Genomic DNA, 25,299 nt, shown 5'->3' with positions numbered 1-25,299 from the left:
ACCCAGATGGATTCTTAGGGCTGATGCACATATTACACATGCAAGATGCCAGGTTTTCCAAGTCCTGAGAGGTGTCTTTGCTCTGAGATCACTCTATTTAAGGATCAGAGTCATAGTATGAGATAATTCTCATTAAACACAAAGACAAAATGGAGATAAGGGTCACATGACCATGCCTTACAATATAACTCCTTCAGTCCATTCAGCTTCCAATTTCCTCCTTAAAATGATTCAGCTAATCACGTTCCCACCATCTCTTTGTGGGACTGGCCTCTAGTAATCGTGTATCTGAAGACAAATATAGAACGTATCTAAGCAACAAGATCAATATGCTCCACACTGTTCTCCTTTGGTGGCTCTAGCAGAAATTCCCTGAAGATTCATTAGAAGATGGTACATCCTGGATTATAAGGGTTCCTCAAAGATCCACCAGATAAATGTTTGGTCAGCTCTTGTTCCATAATTGGAATATTGGGATAGCAAATGTTAGAAGTTAAGTCCTTGGAACTAGGCAATTGAAATGAATACCGAAACACCAGTCCTTTTCTCTCCTTTCTTCCTGGCCACCATAAGGTAAGCAGCCTACTTGCTCCTATCAAATTATACCACCTCATCTCATGTCCAAAAGAAGTTGTTAAATAATCATGGAGAGGCATTTTTAAGATCTATAGCCAAAATTAACCTTGCCACTTTTAAGGTTATTGGTGTTTTGTCATAATGATGAAGAGTTGGCTGATACCTGAGTCTGGGAATTCCCTATGGCTGAATGAAAAGTTTAGGTATTCCCCACACCTGTATTGCCACCAAGCTCTAGCACAGCCTCAACTCACAAGCCTCCCTTTTTAAGGACGGTTTAACACATCTACTTGTGAATATAATGGTAGACACTGCCTACACCTACCCTGGCCTGACCTGACGAGAAGTCTGGATCTCTAGTCTCTTACTAGAAGTTCTCTTTATAGGCATCAAGCCATCCAACTCTCTAAGTACTTATTTGAGGGTCTGGCTGATAAATCTCTGGGAAGTGATGGACTTTGGACTCCTAGACTTCAGCACATAAGGCAAAGATAACTTTTAAATTTGTATATGTTCACATATCTACTTTCCTAAGTTAAAATGGTCTATATGGAATATAAGAATTTGCAATAGCATCTGTGCTTGGGGTAGAGGAGAGTGGCTAGAGGAATGCTGACTCTCAGTTTCTCTAAGAAGTCTAGAGGACACACGAATACTCCTGCCTCTCTTGCCATATTCAGGAGACTAGTTTGAAATTCAATTGATTCTGGTTATAAAACTAACACACAAAAACCTGACACTGAACTATCTGGAGAAAATGAATTTATAACACAATTTACAGTAGCACCAAAGAAAAATAATTGACATAGACTGTATTTAATTAATGAAGTAAAGTTCCACAAACTACAAACTACAAAGTGCTAACGAAATAAGCTGAAGACAGCACAAGTAAATAGAAACTTATCTTGTATCTGTGGGCTAGAAGACTTAATGGTGTCAGTGAATGTGTCCAATACAAAACAAAGCAAATTGTAAACTTAATATTATCCCTAATAAAACATTACTGGCATTTTCACAGAAATAAACAAAATAACCCTAAATACATGGAACTGACAATAACTCAAATAGTTAAAATAATCTTGAACAAAAATGAAAACAGAGCAATTATATAAACCAATTTCAAAATGATTGAGATCATTCTCTCTTCCACCTTTACATCTGCTCCAGGGACTGAATTCAGGTCAAGTTTGAGCAATAAATGCTGACAGAGCATGGTCCAAGAATGGACTCATGCACAGAGAATTCTGAGTGCTTATGAGAAAACTCCAAGTATGCGAGAGTCTTGTGACTTTATTTTTTTCAATACAGAATTGTTTGTGGGATGTATTTTTGTGCTCCTCCCAGGTGTAGCATATAGGAATCAGTTTACTTCAGATCATTCATTACAACTGGCTGTTGTTTTTATGCCTTTATGGAAAACATGGTTTTTTCCCATGCAGCCTGCCTACCATGTGTGATTTGCCCTTGTGATTGTACACTCTACTCAGGTGACTTCTCTTAACCCTTGGAGTATAAATTCTCTGATTCTCTGACATGATATCCCCATTCTCCTAGATCACAAACCCTCTACATGGTAAACAAAATGCTTTACCTTTGAGTCATTTTGCTCCCCCTCCAGCCCAAGTTCTGTACCTAAATGATTTACAGCAAAGGTATTAGGAAACTCAAGGGGAAAGGAAAAATGTCTTCAATGGAAAAACTAAATATACACAAATAGAAGAATGAAATCGAATGGTTTCCGATATTGAATGCAAATCTCTGAGTCCAACTCCAGATACAGAGAAGAAAAGTGGGGAGAAAGAAGAGAATGACGAGAATAAAAAGTAGAAGGAGGAGGAAGAAGAATTTAGATATCTAGCTGATTGTTATAGACTAATGTATATATAATATCAACGTGTCATTATTATTTCTTTTTATCCATATTTTAACATTTGATATATTTTGAAAAAATATTTTTGAATTACACATATTGGTCTTCTTGTAAATATCTTATTATAGTCTGTTCTTCAGAACAGAGTTATTCATATTTACTACTTCGACATCAAAAATGAACAGTGTCTTATTCATTAAATGTCAATTAGCAGTAAAATAACACAAATTTATTTTGTATTTTAGAATGATGTGTAAGAAATTTGTGAAGATAGTTCCTAATATAATCTTTGTTTTGAAGAATTTTAAGTGCTTGTTTCTTTCAGCTGTAGTGAACTATGAAAATAAAACACTTTATAATGAAATTTGAAAATAAGAGCACCTGTATTTCTTCAAAAGTTTCTATCACCAGACAGCCACTTGGATAGTAAATACAAGTACAGAATGCTCTAACAAAGACTGTCTATACAGTACCTACTGTTCTGCTAGATGGACATAATATTAAAATGACTCCTAATTATTTATTGTGATATGCATAGATCATAACATCCTTCAACCCAAATCAGAGAATGTTTATTGAGTAGATAGCAATTAGCGGAAGATCCCTATACTGTCAACATGAAGATAATGAGATACTCGGAAGTTATCAGGCTTAAATGGGGCATTCATATGATATTCTCCCACACAGGGTTCAGGGATCTTCATGAAAGAGGTGGCAGAATGATGGTAAACGACAGATGTGAGAGATAATCTCAAGAAAGCAATATTTTCTATACACAAGGTACATGCACATATGAACTCATAACTATTGCAACAGCATGCATAAGACCTGAGAAAACTCCAGAAAGACAAAATTCTATCATAGAGAAGGAAAGGTAGGCGTGAAATCCCACCATCAGCAGAGAAGCTATTGGCATCTGATATCTCTCTTTAACAATACAACTCCCAACAGGTTAAGTACACACCAGAGCATGCTCTACTCTCAAGAGTAGTTGGGGTCCAGAAATTGGACTCAATGGAGAAAGAAGGAAATATAAAAAGAGATGAAATCTCAAAGATGACTCAGAAAGAAGGAAGAATGTTATTCAAAAGAATATGTAATGGCAGTGAATATGTTCAAAATACATAGCATGAAATTTTCAAATAATTACTAAAAGTATTATTAAATATTTTAATAAAATCACAGCCTAGAAATTGAAAAAGAAATGAAACTAGTGCTTCACACCTCAATGCGTCTGGACATTAATAATAATTAATCAGAAAATAAACCATGAGCTCAGAGCCTAATCAGCTTACCTTTCCATGAGTCATCAGCTTTTACAAAAGGTTACACTTCTTCATTATTTGCCTAATGTATTTCCTTAAACCAACGCATAAGCAGGAGGTTGGGCTAGTGGTTCTATTTATTCTATATAATAATTCTATCTATTTACATATGACTGATAGCCAAGTATAAATACTGTGTTTTGAGTCATGCTGTTCCTGATTTGCCTCTGTATTTTCTTGCCTGAGATATTTGGTCAGGCAGATATATTTAAATTTGGAACTGCAGGGAACCTCAGCCATTCTGGCCTCATAGGGAACAACTCTGAAGCAGGACCTTTACTGAAATCCTGGTGATCTACCCTGGTTACTTCCTCTCTTGAAAATGTTTTGCGGGGAATATGTGAGTACACTCATTATTTCTATAAAACTTTTTAGTCTTTTGAGAATTAAGTTACTTGGCATTTTGAAGAGGAAATATTGGTTTTAATTTGTCTTCATTAAAATTTTAATTAGTTATTGTCCAATATAACTATTAAAGAGAGTTAATATTATTAAGCCTTAAATCCATGCTAATATATTATTCTATTATAATTAAATTGCTTCTACTTTAATAAGTAGTCTGACTCAGAATCATGACTGGCTATACTAAAAATTGATCTTCATGTTTATTTCTTAATATAGGAAATTAAAATGATGTTGAATGCAACTCTTTGTTTTGAATGAGTATCTGTTAAACTTAGTGCCATTTTAACTTAGTTCGATTTTTCTTTATATAAATTATTTCAGTACAAACCTTCTGCTAGTCCACTATCTTTGAAAAAACAACAGAGTCATCTGTATATGCATATATGAATAAGTATCCATTTCAGATGGTAGTTTTATATGATTGTCTTAAATCTATGCTAAAACTATTCTCTAGAAAAGTTTTATGCCAGAGATTCATGGATTTAGCAGAACAAAAATATTTTATTTACTCATATACACAGTATTAATTCCTAGAAATTTTGTTTATCTATTTCATTTTTCAAGACAAGCACTCACTGAGCCCTTCAAATGTGGCTACTTTCTATCACTCTTGGTTCGGTAGTTTACATGTATAACTTTAAGATCTTATATATAGTTGAAAGCTGTCATTACTTTCATTAGTCAGATCATAGTTATACATGACTATGGAGAAATTAAAAGTGTTCTATAGCTCAAGGCTGAAACATAATGAATTAATTTATGAAAATCTTTAATTTTCTACCTTTTTGATTAGAGTAAAGTTACAAAAAAGTATTTAATGTTAATGTACCAGTCTTATACTATTGCTTATACTATGTTAACAAATGTCTTTAAAGAAACTTTTATGATATTTGTTCTAAATTAGAGATTAAAAGGTATCATTACATAAAAATTTTAAGATATACAATTTGTTTCACTTGTAGAACCAATAAGATATGAAATTTAAAGGGGTACATTTAACCTCATCTACACTTTATTTTAAATATTTTGATTAACTATATTGTAGAGGAATGTTATAAACTTTTATAACAATCACAATATGAATGGAGAATAATATGAGCTTAAGTCTTACATCATCAATGTCATTATAGTATAAACAAATTTCCAATCTTAAGATATTTATAGTCCAAGTACCCAGGATTTGATGTTAAGGCAGCCAATCTTTAAGGGCAAATTCATTATTTCGTCTCCATTTTGCATGGGGTGTCTTCAAACAAGAAACAAGTTCTCCATCAATCAAGAGAGTTCTTATTTTCTAATAGAGATGATAACTGACTAGGTTGACTCTTGACTGACCAGTTGAAACCAGACTCCTAAACCTTCTACTTAGCAGTTCTGGTTTATAATCTTGATATTTGAACATTTATGTTTGATATGTACAAAATTACATTTTTGAGATCTACAGAATAGTACAGGAATGTCATATCAATCAAGAAGCAGTAACATAGAAAAGTAGCTACATTGCTATGAATACCAATGTGTAATTTTTTTCAGTTATTTCTAGAAGTCCGGAGGTAGACATGTCCTAATGATTAATGCAGTTCAAGAATGTTTAGCCATGCCTTTAATCCCAGCACTTGGGAGTCAGAGGCAGGAAGATTTCTGAGTTCAAGGCCAGCCTGGTCTACAGAGTGAGTTCCAGGACAGCCAGAGTTACGCAGAGAAACCCTGTCTCAAAAAACAAAAATAATCATAATACTGTTTCACATGATCAGAAGCTAGGCTTATTTCTGACATCACTAATGTGTTTTATTTATGTGCTTATATGTAAGGCATCTGTTGAAGATAAGATTAAATTGACTATTCCAAACCTGAAACCATTTGACTTATTAATTAGATATGCCATGTTTCAGGAGGAATTCAAGACATTATACTGAATACTATTTAAAAACTCTTGCTCAAAACAGGATTCAAACACAGGCATTCCAACATCCACAGAATTCGAACTCTTTGAATAAAATGGTCTCTTTAAAATGCATTATGCTGATTATTCTATGGAAATGTTTGCTAATTTTGTCTTATCCTGTCTTCAACCAGTCCCAGGTGTTTTGTTAGCATAAGAACTTATTTATAGATCCATTGATATGATGATAAGTTTATTTTAATTCTGTTACTTCTCTATTCAACTTGAGACTTTTACATATTTCTACCACATTTATTGGCTGGCAGGAAAACATTAATCATTGTAATATTAAAAACAATAGAGCATATTCATACTTACACCAAATATACACATGCCCAATACCTAAATTAACATGATATAATATACATAAAGTTGAGAAATTATTCCAATTTTTGAGTACCTACTGAAGAAACTTATAATTAGAACTTTGTCGAATTTAATGTCCACACTTAACTATTTTGTAAGAATAGATATTAATAGGCTAAATATTTATAAATTTCTTCTAATTCTTACTAGACATTCTGCTCTGTACTTCAGATATAAGATTTTAGGCATCCCTAACTTCAATGAACCTTGCCACCTTATATACAAGATTAAAATACAAAACGTCAGCAATATTAATTACTTAAAAGCCAGAAAGTTGCAGAAACAGGATCATGTCTAACACAAAATAATTTATATAAGAGACATAAGAGGGGAGAAAGGCCAAAAGAGAGGGCAGAAGAAAGAGAAAAAAAAGAGAGAAGCCAACATGATTATTCTATAAAATTCAAGATTTAAGTAGAAAAAGTAGGCCCACTGTTCTATAGGTTTACCTGATTTACCATTAATTTTCTGGGGTAATAGGGAATAAAACTCAGGACAACTAAACTACATCCTCAGCCTTTACTGTATTTTATTCCAAGGCAGGGTCTCACTCAATTTTCCAGTCTGGTGTCAAATTTTTTGGCCTTCTTGAATAGATCTTAGCCTATTAAATAGGCCTACTCAGTCTCCTGAATAACTCAAATTACAAATGCAAACATTATCAGGCAAAGAATAGATTCCTTGTGAATCCAATTAAGAGATAGAAAAAAAAAAAAGAAAGAAACATTTTTACAAAATGACTCTACTTCTAAATATGACTCAAGAGGCAGGGTTCATATGGACAATGAGATGCTAAATAATCATATTCATTTTGGCAACAAATTCCATAAACAAGGAAAGATGTCAAGATGCATAATCAATGAGTAACCACAGACTGGGGTGAAACCAAGTAAGAGTCAAAGTTGTTCATATGGCAAGATTATTTTCGAAGCAGAAGTAGAAAGGTTACTTCTGAGAGAAACTTCCCTCCCAGATATCTAAGTTGGACTGTTTATCTGTAATATGACTTACTGAGCAAATATTATTAAAAGGTTATTCATATTTCAGATTGCTTTTCACTATCACAAGACTACATTTTGTGAACTTTACACATATGATTCAACAAAAGTTGAGAATTATGCTGGGTATGGCTTCAACCTTTACTGAAGTCTTGGTGGCATTAATAAGTGTTGGAATAAAAAAACTGAGCACAAGAACTTTTTCTCTGGAGTAAAATGTCGGCACACTGTTATATTTTTGAAGGAAAAAATGCTTATTTTAGCAACTATTAATTTGCCTTTAAGGTAAGGGCTGGACAGACTCAAGAGTGGTAACTAGGCCCACAGGCAGTATCATGTGGGATCCATGTGTATCATGTGGGATCTATGTGGTTCAGGACTTTTTTTTCCTTTGAGTCTAGTCTCAATTTCTCTAACTTTTAAAGAATATGAGATTGGGGTAATGTTGCAGGTCTGCAACCTCAGGACTTAGTGAAACAAGAGTTCAAGATAATCCTGTACTGCATAATGATACTTGGCCAGCCTGGACTACCTGAGACACTGTCTCAAAATAATACCTACCACCATTTCTTTTAACCATCTCTTTAGAAGTAGTTAATATATATAGCTTAAAGGGTACAGGGAGTACAAAAACATCCCCAAAGTGAATTACTTTTTTTTTCAAGTAAATCAATCTTTGTTCTTATGCGTTCGTTAGTAAGATATCATAGACAGAATATTTTGAATCAAGTTTAATTAAAATACAAAGCAGATGCACCATTCTTTTGTCTCAGAATGTTGAAGTTTCAATGTGAAACCATTTGGGGTTTTTTGTTGTTTTGGTTTTGAGGTACAGTTTTGTTTTTGACAGTCAGTATAGTCCTGGAACTCTCTATGTAGCTCAGGTGGGGCTCAAATTCAGATATCTGTCTAGCTCTGACAACCAAGCACTGGGGTTAAAAATGTGGGCAATCATGCTGGACCAGAAATTCATTTTGAATTTATAGCTTTACTATTAGCACTATTATGTTCATTTAATGTTAGTTTTAGTCCTCAATCTGAATAAAGAAAATATGTGTAACTGAACTGCAATTTTGTTCTTCCTAATTAATCAACCCTGAACAAACAATACAGGAGAGAAGTCATTAGGTTGTCACAAATTATGAACTTTTAAAATGCTATTAAGTTGTAAGATAAAAGTCTTGAGAAATAGTGTTTGGCCAATAAGAGTCATAGTTACTTTAATGAGTCATGCATTTCTGTAATTGGGAGAGGAGGTAAGATCAGAAAGAGTCTGTTACAGGACATTGCTCACTGATTTCCTTTTCATCTTGTAGGATAGTCTCACAGACCAACACCCAACTTCCTAAGTGCTATAGAATTTGTTTATCAGCAGAAGTCCCTTATAATCAGGAGTAGCTCAGGCTGACTCACCAAAAAGAAAAAACTTACAGGAATTTTAAAACTATTTTGGACTCCATGCTGTCAATCTCAAAGTCCTTTAGTCAATTCTCTTCAATAATTCACAAACATTTGTTTACGGTTTATAAATGTGCATTTCTTATCTAAAGAAGAATAAAAGTTGGAAAATTCTAGGGCCTGTTTTCTTGGTCCAATGTCACATGTACTCATATAGTCTCCTATGTGCTATAGAATTCATTTATCTATTTGTATATAGGTATGCGTGTATGCATATGTATTCATGCATGTATCATATATATATATATATATATATATATATATATATATATGTATGTATGTATTTATCTACATACATTCTTTCTGTTATGGCACTACTCAAGTCCTTCATTTAATTATGCAAGCAAGAAATATAAAGTAATTAGACAATCTCAAGTATCATGTACAAAACAAAAAACTAATTTGTACACACAATTGTGTACCTATTGTATAGTTGTTATGAATCAAGTAAGACTCAGTCTCATTCACAAGCTGTTTCAGGTCTCTTTTTCATCTTTATATTGTGGCAATCTATAAAAAAAAAAGTAACAGGATACCTCAGTATAGTTATCATTCTGATTCGAAATTGAACATTGGAACTATTTTGTTTCAAAGAAGCTGGAAAGAGTGAGCCATGGTTAGACTTTTCAGGTTATGAAAAGGGAAAGCACTTTCACCCCAGAAGACTCATCAATGTGATATGTGTGTTGCTAGTGTTTGGGATAACTAAGCAAATCATATTATCTTTTAAAGCTGGGTCATTCTTTTCCTTACTGTTATCATTTCAATAGCAGTCTTCTCAAATCATTGTTCAACTCCTCGGAGATATTGATATTGATATGTATACATTCTCTCCCAAGCATTCATTCTGTGGCCAGTCTCAAAATGTCACTGTTTTAAAGGGTTAAGTAAAAAAAACTGACAATGGTTCTGAAAAACAGAGGCACTGGTACCAGGGAGCACAGGCTCCTTCTGTGTATCTTTCATTTGCTATTGTGCTGACTTTTACGTGTGTTTACTTACGCATGCAGCTGGAATATAGGAAAGCAAATATTCACAGCGAATGCAGTAGTCACATTCATGAACCTTGAGTGATAAGAGAACTAAGGCTTTGGATATGGGGATGTTGTGTATATGTAACAAAAGTCACAACTGCGCCTTTCTCAGCTAATCAATAGAGTTCCTCACTAGTCTATTCCCTTACAACACTGACTCTCTTTATTCCAAGATATCACAGATGCTAGGATTAGTATTCATGGATACTCCAGATCTTTCTTCATGCTATTCAGGGATTTACAAATTAAGAAGTTAGTGGGTAGGATGACATTTAGCATATTATGTCAGTAATAAACAGGTAGATTTGTCCCTTCTTAGGTATTACACACCTTTCCTTTCTCATAACAGATACAAAAATACAAATTTATGACCCATTCTGTTTTCACTCTTTCTTTGTCCATTTTTGTGTGCATGTATACATACATATATATATATATATACACAAACACACATATATAGTGAATTGTACATGTGTATATGCATACACATTCTTGTGTGTGTGTGTGTGTGTGTGTGTGTGTGTGTGTGTGTGTGTGTGTGTGTGTGTGTGTGTGTAGGCCACAGGCCAACCTCTGGTACAACTGCAAATAATTTACACAACGATTTATCTTCCTTGTCTCTTTCTTCCTTAATATTCATAGAAAAACTCATGTCATTTAAACTTTGTTATTTGAATTAACTAAGTAGGTATGGGAAACTTTTCAAAGTGGTAGAATTTTATTCACTGTAATTAAAGGCATTGACTAACTTCTACATAATAGTCACATTTTTATTGAGTGGTCCTCCTACCATGTCCAGCAGCCCAAAGAAGCATGTAGACTGGATAATTTATAAACTTTAGTTTCTCTGGCCATGTAGCCTCCTCTTTAATCAGTCCATTTAATTCTACAAAAATATTCACACCTCTACCTGAGATGTAAAGAGATTCATTACAGAATATTGAATCTGTGAAATTATCTGTCCCTTCCCTCTGGCAACAATAAGAGGCAGGATACTTCAGATACTTATCTCTATAGTAGTATGTCACCTTTCAACTCACAACTTTGTTCCCTCTGGAAGTTCTCCACCCTTTCTTTTTTTTCCATTTTTTATTAGGTATTTAGCTCATTTACATTTCCAATGCTATACCAAAAGTCCCCCATACCCACCCACCTCCACTCCCCTACCCACCCACTCCCACTTTTTGGCCCTGGCGTTCCCCTGTACTGGGGCATATAAAGTTTGCAAGTCCAATGGGCCTCTCTTTGCAGTGATGGCCGACTAGGCCATCTTTTGATACATATGCAGCTAGAGACAAGAGCTCCGGGTACTGGTTAGTTCATAATGTTGTTCCACCTATGGGGTTGCAGATCTCTTTAGCTCCTTGGATACTTTCTCTAGTTCCTCCATTGGGGGCCCTGTGGTCCATTCAATAGCTGACTGTGAGCATCCACTTCTGTGTTTGCTAGGCCCCGGCATAGTCTCACAAGAGACAGCTATATCTGGGTCCTTTCAGCAAAATCTTGCTAGTGTATGCAATGGTGTCAGCGTTTGGAAGCTGATCATGGGATGGATCTCTGGATATGGCAATCACTAGATGGTCCATCCTTTCGTCTCCACCCTTTCAACTCACAACTGTGTTCCCTCTGGAAGTTCTCCACTCAAAGATATTGTTGTTTATCTGTATTCTGGTGTCTTTCTCATTTAAATGCAGCTATGACCTATCTCCTCCCTACAACCCTTCATTCTCATTCCCATTTCTCAAGCTGAGACTTACTCCTCCAGCATCACTGACACATTATTGTTAGAAACTAAATTCAGAGCAATGTACTAGTACATGGCAAATAGAATCCCATTGACGGATTTATGAAAATAGACTTGAACCTAAAACATTTTGAGAAACATTTAAATTCATTCAGAAGTCATACAAATGATTTAACCCTGGAGAGATGGCTCAGTTGCTGAAACTATTTGTACTTGCAAAGGACCAGTGTTTGATTCCTAGCACTCACGTGTCAGCTCACAACCATCTGCAACTCCAGTTCCAGGGGGCCTGACATTGTCTTTTTACTTCCGTGGGCACGAGGCATGTTCATAGTATACAGACAAACATGTTCGTAAAACACTCATACACATAAAATAAATAAATTTACATATAAATATATAAATAAATATATTTTTTAGTGATTTAGACTACCAATTGTCCTTTCTCTAACTCTCTATTTATGTTTACTGAAGTTATCAAAACTAGACTATTACAACAAATTGAATAATAGCATCTAAATCACCGATACAATTTAGATTATATCCAATATTTCATAAGTTTCCTTTACTGTGTCAACAATTATTCAAACATATTGCATCTTATTATCATATTTTTATCTCTAATAATCTCTAATAAATCCTCAGTTTTCCCTCAATTTTCTGGCCTTGATGCTTAAAGAATTATGAATAAAATGTCTTTTAACTTAACATTCTCTAATATTTTTCTTAATTATGTTATACTTGTGCTTTGCTCAAAAGAATAGTATGAATCCTTTCCAGCGCATGCTATGAGAGGGATCACAGTATCAACCAATCAGTCCTGGATATGATCATTTAATTGCAGTGAACTTGATAAGATGACTGTGTACAGATGTCCCACAAAAAAGGATGACTCTCATGTGTTAGCGAATAAATACTTTAAGAATATTCAATGATCTTCTTTCACTCTAAATTTGGTATTGCCAATTTCAGCATCCATGTTAGGATTTATTTTCTAATTATGTTATATATTCAACTTTTAGTAATTGGAAATCTTTTTTTGAGGAAGATATATAAGCATAATCCTATTTATTGACACACTAATGTATTAAACATGAAAAGACATTCATCTCCATCTTTAAGTAAATGTACACTCCTGTAAGTATTTGTCTATTTCTTCAAACTGTTCTGTCTATGATTATTCAAAACATTAAAGTCAACTCTTACTTTATATTACATTTGTTGTGGGTATACATGTGTGTGACTGTGTATGTGTGTGAGTATATTTGTGTGTGTGTGTGTGTGTGAGAGAGAGAGAGAGAGAGAGAGAGAGAGAGAGAGAGAGAGAGAGAGACGGAGACAGAGACAGAAAGAGATGGATATCAACCATCAAAAGTTGCTTCCTTCTGCTTCTGCCATGTGAGTACTAGAGGCTGAATCCAGCTCAATCGACTTATTACCAAGTGCCTTTATCTTCTGAGCCATTGCACTATCAGTCTATAGAATGTATCTGTTGTGCACTAATAGCTTCCTCTACTTTCTGCAAAGCTGTTCATCCCTTATTAGTTAATTGTTGAAGAGAATTAGGATTTACATCCCACTCAAGGGTATCAAACAGAGGTTTAAGTTCTCCTGTGGTGAGCTTAAGATGAGGTCTTACCCAATTAATATCTCCTACCAGCTTTTAAAAACCATTAGGAGTCCTGGACGTAGTGGTACACGCCTTTAATCCCAGCACTCAGTAGGCAGAGGCAGGCAGATTTCTGAGTTCAAGGCCAGCCTGGTCTACAAAGTGAGTTCCAGGACAGCCAGGGCTATACAGAGAAACCCAGTCTCAAAAAAACAAAAAAACAAAACAAAAAAAAAAAAAAAAAAAAAACCACCAACACCAAAAATAATCATTAAGACTAAGTAAATTATCTTTTCTTATTTGAATTTTCTGTGCTGCAATTTGTTTAGGATGTAACTTATATTTCAATTATTGAAAAAGATATTGCCTTTGGATTTTTTTTCTGGAACAACCACTCCCCCAAATTTTAAAGTTCATTGTATAAGAGCAAAGGCTTGTAGTAAAACTCCTTCAGTGGGGTCATCTAATAAAATACCCATATAATGAATAGTATACACTGAAAGATTCAGAATTCTAACTTGTATTGAGGCAGTGACATTTTTGCTGTGCATTGATGGCACATACCTTTAATCTCATCACTCAGGAGGTAGAAGCAGGCATATTTCTGAGTTTGAGGCCAGGCTGGTCTACAGAGTGAGTTCCAGGACAGCCAGGGCTATACAGAGAAGAAACCCTGTCTTGGAACCCCCCCCCCAATTTATCTTTTTTTTTTTTTTTACATAATGTAGGCTATTAGCTATTCCTTGAGGCAAAACATTCCAATGATATCGCTTCATGGGTTCTTTAAAATTACAAACTCACTAAAAGCAAATCTCCCACAGTCACCAGGACGCAAAGGAACAGTATAAAAACAATCCTCCAAATTCATAATAATTCTATCTGCATTTCCTGGAATGGAAGCTGGAGTGGGCAAACCAGACTCCACAAGTTCCATAGCCTCTTCAACCCATTGCAAACCCTGCAACAGTCCCCACCTGCCAGATTTTTTTCTTCATTACAAATGTGTGTGACTTAGAATCCTGAGCCAGTGATCGAACTGCAAACTACAGCCAATGGAACACTGGCAGTTTAACTATAATTTTTAAGTTTCCCTTGCAATACCAGAGCACAACCATAACTTTGGAAAGCAAAACTCAAGCTCCAACAAACAATCCAGAGTCTCCAAAAACACCAAGTGAATCACCCCCATGCTACAAACTTTGGCTGCCAGTTCCTGCACATGAACACATGATGGTGCAGCCTCTAATAACATCACCAAAGAGACACTGCCCTAAATCCTATCTTTTATAAGTCTTGTTTCTAGGATAAGAATTACATAAAATATTATCCCAATTTAGAGGTATCTTAGAGACCTGTTTCCCCAGGTTGTCTCATGCCACGTGTTGTTGTTTGAATGACTCCAACTCTGAGTTACCAGTTTTAAGCCAACTTTCTAATACCAAAGTTATGAAATTTTAATCACACCCAATAACTTATAAGCCAGTAATACATAACCAAGACATGCAGAACATATTTCTACTTTTAAGACCAGTCAGAAACAAAACTGAAATGGCCACACACATCTTATATACTTATACTAGACAAAATTCTTACTTTTTTTCTAGTTGTAGTTTCAAGTGAGAAGCACCTCGTCACCTGGTGAACCCAATAATCACAATTAGAGATTTTTCTAGGAGAAACAAACATCAGCTTCCTGTCGAGAAAAACTAAGAAGCTGCTGGCCCCTTTAAGATTGGCTTGTACAGACAATCAGCCCCTAGCAGGGCTTCTGCGGCTGTGCTCGACTCCTAACTACAGATAAATGGCTCCAAAGACCAATTGAAAGTGCTTTTCTTTTTTCTTTTTTCTTTTCTTTCCTTTTTTTTTCTTTCTTTTTTTGGAAAAAAAGAAGTTAAAATTAATCAAGGAGTGAACATTAACCATTTTTTCTTTCAAACATGAAACACAGAACAATCTTCAAACAATGAAAAAAAAACACAGACATAAAGTGACAGACATGGACAGATTGGTGCACCAAGGACAGACAATAGACAGAGGGAAAAGAACTAGATAGATGTCCCACCAAAGGGATCCAGCTATCCTACCTAAGAGACCCAGAACCAGAACTAAGCGTTCCTCCAGTAGGAGCCAGAGAGGAGGCAAGACATCTCCCAACCTCCTCCAGTCCCTAGGAGAGCTCTGAAACAGCTTACACTCATTTTCCTTCTCTTTCACCAAAGTATCCCCAGATAGGCTGGCAGGACTGCTTTTCTCAAACCCAATTTCTATCACATCTAGAGTGTAAACTGTGTCTAGTCAAGGTCCAAAGACTAAAAGCATCTATGAGAATTACCTTTGCTTCTCTAAACTTTAGCATAACTCTAAACACATACACAAAACACATTTTATCATTACTGTCTACAAGGTTTATTCCTTCTACAAAGTTTATTCACCACTGGCCCAAATCTTCTTTACTTCACGCACTTCTCATTCCCGTGGTGTCCTTCACTGTACCATGCTTACTGGAGCTCCAACGTTGAGGCGCCTACTGACCAAGCCAGCTCAGTTAGTCAACAGGTTCTCCAGCGTAGGAGTGAGGATTAAAAAGAAAAAAAAAAATAGACAATACTGTTGCATGATCCCACCAGTTCGGAGGCTGAGTAGGTGTTTTATTCATTTTTTATTTTTTTCCCAATCCTCTTTTATACCATTTTAATTACATGGAAGTATTACATCAGTTGTAGGTTGAGGAACAAGCAATATAATAAACATAGTCAAGGAACAAGCAAGGCAATAAACAAAGTCCCAAAATCACTGTTTCTAAGGGCTTATCAGGATGACCAAATTATCTGAGCCTATTTTTGCTGCCCTAGCCCAAAGTAACATTCTTGCCTGAGCCTTCTTCTTTGTTATAGCCTAAAATTAGATTCCTGCCGGAGCTTACTTCTTTGTCCTGGCCCAATGTCAGATTCCTGCCAAGCAGCCCCAAAGGCTCTCCACACAAGCCTCATGTGTAGCAACCATCAATGCTTATGGAGGCCCACACACTGCTGGCTCTGTTGCAGCGGTGAGAAACCACATCCCACTGCCCCTTCCACATTGCTATGCAGGACTCACAACTATCTTCTATTTAAGAGAGAATAGGCTTTCTTGCTTACCTTTTGGCACTGGACTACACTTAAGCAGAAAGTAAGTCAACATTACAAGAAAAGAAAATTGAAAAGCAGAAATCTTTATGGAAACAGCTGCAAATATATACAATCTAAAAAATATACAAATGTGGTGATATATAAAAAGAAGAATCAAAGCAAAAATGTCCTCATTAGGAACTTAATACCATTTCTTTTTAATATGAGAATAATCATAAGCAAAGGATAAGTACAATGCACTGTAAAAACCCTGGGCTTAAAGTCATCACTCTCTTGTTTTGTGTTACCAATTATCATACTAATGGCTATTCATAAATATTGAATTGTTATTTTTGCATATATAAATCTTTGAAACGGGAACAATCACCTTACTTTATAATGTCTTGTTGATATGATGTTTTAGACCACCCATAGCAAAGTTTGAGTAGCACGCTTAAAACTGCTCTACAGTATTTGTTTTCAAAGATAAAAAAATAGCAACATCAGAAATGATTTTATAAGGTGTAAGAGAGGGTAGATTGCTAAATAAGATGTCAAAGTTATTCAACTAAGAATAAATTTCATATGATTATTCCAAAGATATGAAAAGCATGAAAGAGTATCTGATACACTATGTCTTCTAGTGTCTTTGATTAAAATTCTCAACAATTCTTTGTACTGAGAAGAGAAATTATTTTAATTGTTTTCCAGAGATTTTACCATTTACAAAGTTGATTATGTTAAGTTCTTGTGCATTTTCTAATGTTTTTAAAATGTTGCCATTCTTTAGCACAAAACTTGTTATATAGCAAAAATTCAGTTATTGCTGGCTATTACTTTGCATTGATTTTAAACATCAATATTAATAATATTGAAGTGTTTATCCCACTTCTGTTCATTGATTCTACTTTCATTGGCTAAAATCACTCTTGAGTATTATTTATGAAATAATCAGCAAGTAGTATTTTCCTTTCCCTTTCTTTTAAGTTGTCATTTTGCTGGATTTAAGGCTTTTGAGTCCTAAATCTTTTCCATAGAGTTCTGTAAGTGATCAGGTGTATTTTTACATTTAATATTAAGGAAGAAAATTTTTACACCAATTTGTTTCCTTTGTAAGTGACCCAAATGTGTCTAAATGTAATGGTATAAACATTAACTTTAGTCTTTGTATTAATATTGACCAATATGAAATTATTACACTACATTCTTAATGATACAATTTCTTCTTATCTGAAGATTTACATATCCTTACTTTTTTTCATGTCTCTGTCATTTCCAATATGCAGACATTTATTGTGAGTATAAGAAATCTGCTTGGGGGGTAGGTAAATTTGTGGAGTGGGAGTTTAGGATTGATGGACTCAGAGACAAGGATTTCAAGCAAATGATTTAATTTCCTAAACTCATGTAGCAAAACATAGAAGACAAACTCCACAGCTCAGACCCACATAGTTTCATGCTCTCCAAGTTTCAGGATTCTAAAAATCTACAGCTAAACCTATTAGCCTGAGCTTAAGGTATCAGCAAACTAGTTTCAGCTGGAGACTCTAAGAAAGTGTTTCCTTGCCTTTCCCAGCTTCTAAAGGACACTTATATTCCTGGGTTATGTTTCCTCCATGCATATTCAGAGTTAGCAGAAGAAATTCTTGCTTCTATTATCCTGTTGCTCCTCTTCCATTGTTGACAGTCAAATCTCCCCTTGACTCCATCTTATAAAGCCAGTCATGTTTATGATTTATTCAGACAATCCAAAAGCAACTGTTCCACCTTGTGACATTTAATTTTACAGTATGTAGAAAGCCTACTTGGTGTAAAGTAATATTCACACATTCCAGGCACTAGAAAATATACACTTTTAAAAGTAATCAGCATTTGAAGTTTCTATTTTACTGCAATTAGCTTGAGTTTAGTATCCTTTTACTGAGTTAAAGTTATTTGCAATTACATCTTCCTGAAAATTGTCTCCTATAAATTAGCTAAGATATTTTGCATGTTAATTTTTAAGAAGCTGTATATGGCTTCCACTCGACTCGAGACTCGAGCCCCGGACTACCTTGCCAGCAGAGTCTTGCCCAACACCCGCAAGGGCCCACACGGGACTCCCCACGGGACCCTAAGACCTCTGGTGAGTGGACCACAGTGCCTGCCCCAATCCAATCGCGCGGAACTTGAGACTGCGGTACATAGGGAAGCAGGCTACCCGGGCCTGATCTGGGGCACAAGTCCCTTCCGCTCGACTCGAGACTCGAGCCCCGGGCTACCTTGACAGCAGAGTCTTGCCCAACACCCGCAAGGGCCCACACGGGACTCCCCACGGGACCCTAAGACCTCTGGTGAGTGGAACACAGCGCCTACCCCAATCCAATCGCGTGGAACTTGAGACTGTGGTACATAGGGAAGCAGGCTACCCGGGCTTGATCTGGGGCACAAACCCCTTCCACTCCACTCGAGCCCCGGCTACCTTGCCAGCTGAGTCGCCTGACACCCGCAAGGGCCCACACAGGATTCCACACGTGATCCTAAGACCTCTAGTGAGTGGAACACAACTTCTGCCAGGAGTCTGGTTCGAACACCAGATATCTGGGTACCTGCCTTGCAAGAAGAGAGCTTGCCTGCAGAGAATACTCTGCCCACTGAAACTAAGGAGAGTGCTACCCTCCAGGTCTGCTCATAGAGGCTAACAGAGTCATCTGAAGAACAAGCTCTTAACAGTGACAACTAAAACAGCTAGCTTCAGAGATTACCAGATGGCGAAAGGCAAACGTAAGAATCCTACTAACAGAAATCAAGACCACTCACCATCATCAGAACGCAGCACTCCCACCCCACCTAGTCCTGGGCACCCCAACACAACCGAAAATCTAGACCCAGATTTAAAAACATTTCTCATGATGATGATAGAGGACATCAAGAAAGACTTTCATAAGTCACTTAAAGATTTACAGGAGAGCACTGCTAAAGAGTTACAGGCTCTTAAAGAAAAGCAGGAAAACACAGCCAAACAGGTGATGGAAATGAACAAAACCATACTAGAACTAAAAGGGGAAGTAGACACAATAAAGAAAACCCAAAGCGAGGCAACGCTGGAGATAGAAACCCTAGGAAAGAGATCTGGAACCATAGATGCGAGCATCAGCAACAGAATACAAGAAATGGAAGAGAGAATCTCAGGTGCAGAAGATTCCATAGAGAACATCGACACAACAGTCAAAGAAAATACAAAATGCAAAAGGATCCTAACTCAAAACATCCAGGTAATCCAGGACACAATGAGAAGACCAAACCTACGGATAATAGGAATTGATGAGAATGAAGATTTTCAACTTAAAGGGCCAGCTAATATCTTCAACAAAATAATAGAAGAAAACTTCCCAAACATAAAAAAAGAGATGCCCATGATCATACAAGAAGCATACAGAACTCCAAATAGACTGGACCAGAAAAGAAATTCCTCCCGACACATAATAATCAGAACAACAAATGCACTAAATAAAGATAGAATATTAAAAGCAGTAAGGGAGAAAGGTCAAGTAACATATAAAGGAAGGCCTATCAGAATTACACCAGACTTTTCACCAGAGACTATGAAAGCCAGAAGAGCCTGGACAGATGTTATACAGACACTAAGAGAACACAAATGCCAGCCCAGGCTACTATACCCGGCCAAACTCTCAATTACCATAGATGGAGAAACCAAAGTATTCCACGACAAAACCAAGTTCACACAATATCTTTCCACGAATCCAGCCCTTCAAAGGATAATAACAGAAAAGAAGCAATACAAGGACGGAAATCACGCCCTAGAACAACCAAGAAAGTAATCATTCAACAAACCAAAAAGAAGACAGCCACAAGAACAGAATGCCAACTCTAACAACAAAAACAAAAGGGAGCAACAATTACTTTTCCTTAATATCTCTTAATATCAATGGACTCAATTCCCCAATAAAAAGACATAGACTAACAGACTGGCTACACAAACAGGACCCAACATTCTGCTGCTTACAGGAAACCCATCTCAGGGAAAAAGACAGACACTACCTCAGAGTGAAAGGCTGGAAAACAATTTTCAAAGCAAATGGTATGAAGAAACAAGCTGGAGTAGCCATTTTAATATCGGATAAAATCGACTTCCAACCCAAAGTTATCAAAAAAGACAAGGAGGGACACTTCATACTCATCAAAGGTAAAATCCTCCAAGAGGAACTCTCAATTCTGAATATCTACGCACCAAATGCCAGGGCAGCCACATTCATTAGAGACACTTTAGTAAAGCTCAAAGCATACATTGCACCTCACACAATAATAGTGGGAGACTTCAACACACCACTTTCTTCAAAGGACAGATCGTGGAAACAGAAACTAAACAGGGACACAGTGAAACTAACAGAAGTTATGAAACAAATGGACCTGACAGATATCTACAGAACATTTTATCCTAAAACAAAAGGATATACCTTCTTCTCAGCACCTCACGGGACCTTCTCCAAAATTGACCATATAATTGGTCACAAAACAGGCCTCAATAGATACAAAAATATTGAAATTGTCCCATGTATCCTATCAGACCACCATGGCCTAAGACTGATCTTCAATAACAACATAAATAATGGAAAGCCAACATTCACGTGGAAACTGAATAACACTCTTCTCAATGATACCTTGGTCAAGGAAGGAATAAAGAAAGAAATTAAAGACTTTTTAGAGTTTAATGAAAATGAAGCCACAACGTACCCAAACCTATGGGACACAATGAAAGCATTTCTAAGAGGGAAACTCATAGCGCTGAGTGCCTCCGAGAAGAAACGGGAGACAGCACATACTAGCAGCTTGACAACACATCTAAAAGCCCTAGAAAAAAAGGAAGCAAATTCACCCAAGAGGAGTAGACGGCAGGAAATAATCAAACTCAGGGGTGAAATCAACCAAGTGGAAACATGAAGAACTATTCAAAGAATTAACCAAACGAGGAGTTGGTTCTTTGAGAAAATCAACAAGATAGATAAACCCTTAGCTAGACTCACTAAAGGGCACAGGGACAAAATCCTAATTAACAAAATCAGAAATGAAAAGGGAGACATAACAACAGATCCTGAAGAAATCCAAAACACCATCAGATCCTTCTACAAAAGGCTATACTCAACAAAACTGGAAAACCTGGACGAAATGGACAAATTTCTGGACAGATACCAGGTACCAAAGTTGAATCAGGATCAAGTTGACCATCTAAACAGTCCCATATCACCTAAAGAAATAGAAGCAGTTATTAATAGTCTCCCAACCAAAAAAAGCCCAGGACCAGATGGGTTTAGTGCAGAGTTCTATCAGACCTTCAAAGAAGATCTAATTCCAATTCTGCACAAACTATTTCACAAAATAGAAGTAGAAGGTACTCTACCCAACTCATTTTATGAAGCCACTATTACTCTGATACCTAAACCACAGAAAGATCCAACAAAGATAGAGAACTTCAGACCAATTTCTCTTATGAATATCGATGCAAAAATCCTCAATAAAATTCTCGCTAACCGAATCCAAGAACACATTAAAGCAATCATCCATCCTGACCAAGTAGGTTTTATTCCAGGGATGCAGGGATGGTTTAATATACGAAAATCCATCAATGTAATCCATTATATAAACAAACTCAAAGACAAAAACCACATGATCATCTCGTTAGATGCAGAAAAAGCATTTGACAAGATCCAACACCCATTCATGATAAAAGTTTTGGAAAGATCAGGAATTCAAGGCCCATACCTAAACATGATAAAAGCAATCTACAGCAAACCAGTAGCCAACATCAAAGTAAATGGAGAGAAGCTGGAAGCAATCCCACTAAAATCAGGGACTAGACAAGGCTGCCCACTTTCTCCCTACCTTTTCAACATAGTACTTGAAGTATTATCCAGAGCAATTCGACAACAAAAGGAGATCAAGGGGATACAAATTGGAAAAGAGGAAGTCAAAATATCACTTTTTGCAGATGATATGATAGTATATATAAGTGACCCTAAAAATTCTACCAGAGAACTCCTAAACCTGATAAACAGCTTCGGTGAAGTAGCTGGATATAAAATAAACTCAAACAAGTCAATGGCCTTTCTCTATACAAAGAATAAACAGGCTGAGAAAGAAATTAGGGAAACAACACCCTTCTCAATAGTCACAAATAATATAAAATATCTTGGCGTGACTCTAACTAAGGAGGTGAAAGATCTGTATGATAAAAACTTCAAATCTCTGAAGAAAGAAATTAAAGAAGATCTCAGAAGATGGAAAGATCTCCCATGCTCATGGATTGGCAGGATCAACATTGTAAAAATGGCTATCTTGCCAAATGCAATCTACAGATTCAATGCAATCCCCATCAAAATTCCAACTCAATTCTTCAACGAATTGGAAGGAGCAATTTGCAAATTTGTCTGGAATAACAAAAAACCTAGGATAGCAAAAAGTCTTCTCAAGGATAAAAGAACTTCTGGCGGAATCACCATGCCAGACCTAAAGCTTTACTACAGAGCAATTGTAATAAAAACTGCATGGTACTGGTATAGAGACAGACAAGTAGACCAATGGAATAGAATTGAAGATCCAGAAATGAACCCACACACCTATGGTCACTTGATCTTCGACAAGGGAGCTAAAACCATCCAGTGGAAGAAAGACAGCATTTTCAACAATTGGTGCTGGCACAACTGGTTGTTATCGTGTAGAAGAATGCGAATCGATCCATACTTATCTCCTTGTACTAAGGTCAAATCTAAGTGGATCAAGGAACTTCACATAAAACCAGAGACACTGAAACTTATAGAGGAGAAAGTGGGGAAAAGCCTTGAAGATATGGGCACAGGGGAAAAATTCCTGAACAGAACAGCAATGGCTTGTGCTGTAAGATCGAGAATCGACAAATGGGACCTAATGAAACTCCAAAGTTTCTGCAAGGCAAAAGACACCGTCAATAAGACAAAAAGACCACCAACAGATTGGGAAAGGATCTTTACCTATCCTAAATCAGATAGGGGACTAATATCCAACATATATAAAGAACTCAAGAAGGTGGACTTCAGAAAATCAAATAACCCCATTAAAAAATGGGGCTCAGAACTGAACAAAGAATTCTCACCTGAGGAATACCGAATGGCAGAGAAGCACTTGAAAAAATGTTCAACATCCTTAATCATCAGGGAAATGCAAATCAAAACAACCCTGAGATTCCACCTCACACCAGTCAGAATGGCTAAGATCAAAAATTCAGGTGACAGCAGATGCTGGCGAGGATGTGGAGAAAGAGGAACACTCCTCCATTGTTGGTGGGAGTGCAGGCTTGTACAACCACTCTGGAAATCAGTCTGGCGGTTCCTCAGAAAACTGGACATAGTACTACCGGAGGATCCAGCAATACCTCTCCTGGGCATATATCCAGAAGATGCCCCAACAGGTAAGAAGGACACATGCTCCACTATGTTCATAGCAGCCTTATTTATAATAGCCAGAAGCTGGAAAGAACCTAGATGCCCCTCAACAGAGGAATGGATACAGAAAATGTGGTACATCTACACAATGGAGTACTACTCAGCTATTAAAAAGAATGAATTTATGAAATTCCTAGCCAAATGGATGGACCTGGAGGGCATCATCCTGAGTGAGGTAACACATTCACAAAGAAACTCACACAATATGTATTCACTGATAAGTGGATATTAGCCCCAAACCTAGGATACCCAAGATATAAGATATAATTTGCTAAACACATGAAACTCAAGGAGAATGAAGACTGAAGTGTGGACACTATGCCCCTCCTTAGATTTGGGAACAAAACACCCATGGAAGGAGTTACAGAGACGGAGTTTGGAGCTGAGATGAAAGGATGGACCATGTAGAGACTGCCATAGCCAGGGATCCACCCCATAATCAGCATCCAAACGCTGACACCATTGCATACACTAGCAAGATTTTATTGAAAGGACGCAGATGTAGCTGTCTCTTGTGAGACTATGCCGGGGCCCAGCAAACACAGAAGTGGATGCTCACAGTCAGCTAATGGATGGATCATAGGGCTCCCAATGGAGGAGCTAGAGAAAGTAGCCCAGGAGCTAAAGGGATCTGCAACCCTATAGGTGGAACAACATTATGAGCTAACCAGTACCCCGGAGCTCTTGACTCTAGCTGCATATATATCAAAAGATGGCCTAGTCGGCCATCACTGGAAAGAGAGGCCCATTGGACTTGCAAACTTTATATGCCCCAGTACAGGGGAATTCCAGGGCCAAAAAGGGGGAGTGGGTGGGCAGGGGAGTGGGGGTGGGTGGATATGGGGGACTTTTGGTATAGCATTGGAAATGTAAATGAGTTAAATACCTAATAAAAAATGGAAAAAAAAAAAGAAGCTGTATATGTGAGATCAAATTCTTCTTTCTCTCTTTAAAATTCCTGAACATCTAACTGCTAACTTAGAAAGACTTTATATTCACTAATTTCATAATTGGATCTTAACTATAAATACTTCTCCATCAATTTTGCTAAATATATAACTGTCCCATCTCAATATCACTAGCTGTGGCAGTACTAATAAACTAGCCATCTGTTGATCAAATTTTATTTTAATTGAATAAAATATATACTTTCTTTGCAAGATATAAGCTGAAGTCATAATGCCCTTTTAGTCAGAAATTAGATTCATAAAAATCATATCTCAGTGACTGCTTTGCTAAAAATATTCATAAGCTTGAGAATGCAGAAAATAAGGTTAGTTTTTCTCTCACTCAAAGTCGAATTTTTGTTTCCTGAGATTAATTAGTTTAGGGAATATCCAGTCAGCACAAGCCTGAATTGATTTTTTGTTTCACCTTTGAAGCAGAGTTG

The 25,299-nt window shown here is 36.5% G+C and overlaps 1 protein-coding gene across 2 annotated transcripts in view; it reads left to right on the top strand.

Moving 5' to 3' along the window:
- The first annotated feature begins 3,928 nt into the window (after positions 1-3,928).
- The window catches only part of Anxa10 (annexin A10), a 66,152-nt gene continuing 44,781 nt past the window's right edge, over positions 3,929-25,299 (top strand). For both annotated transcript variants that reach the window (NM_001136089.2, NM_011922.3), the window contains exon 1: positions 3,929-4,111. In NM_001136089.2, the coding sequence (NP_001129561.1) occupies positions 4,094-4,111 (18 nt within the window). In that variant the 5' untranslated portion in view covers positions 3,929-4,093. The remainder of the gene's footprint in view (positions 4,112-25,299) is intronic.

The sequence above is a fragment of the Mus musculus genome, chromosome 8 (assembly GCF_000001635.26).
Source record: "Mus musculus strain C57BL/6J chromosome 8, GRCm38.p6 C57BL/6J".
Lineage (NCBI taxonomy): Eukaryota > Metazoa > Chordata > Mammalia > Rodentia > Muridae > Mus > Mus musculus.
Note: the sequence above shows the minus strand (reverse complement) of the source record. Positions and strands in the feature narration are given on the sequence as shown.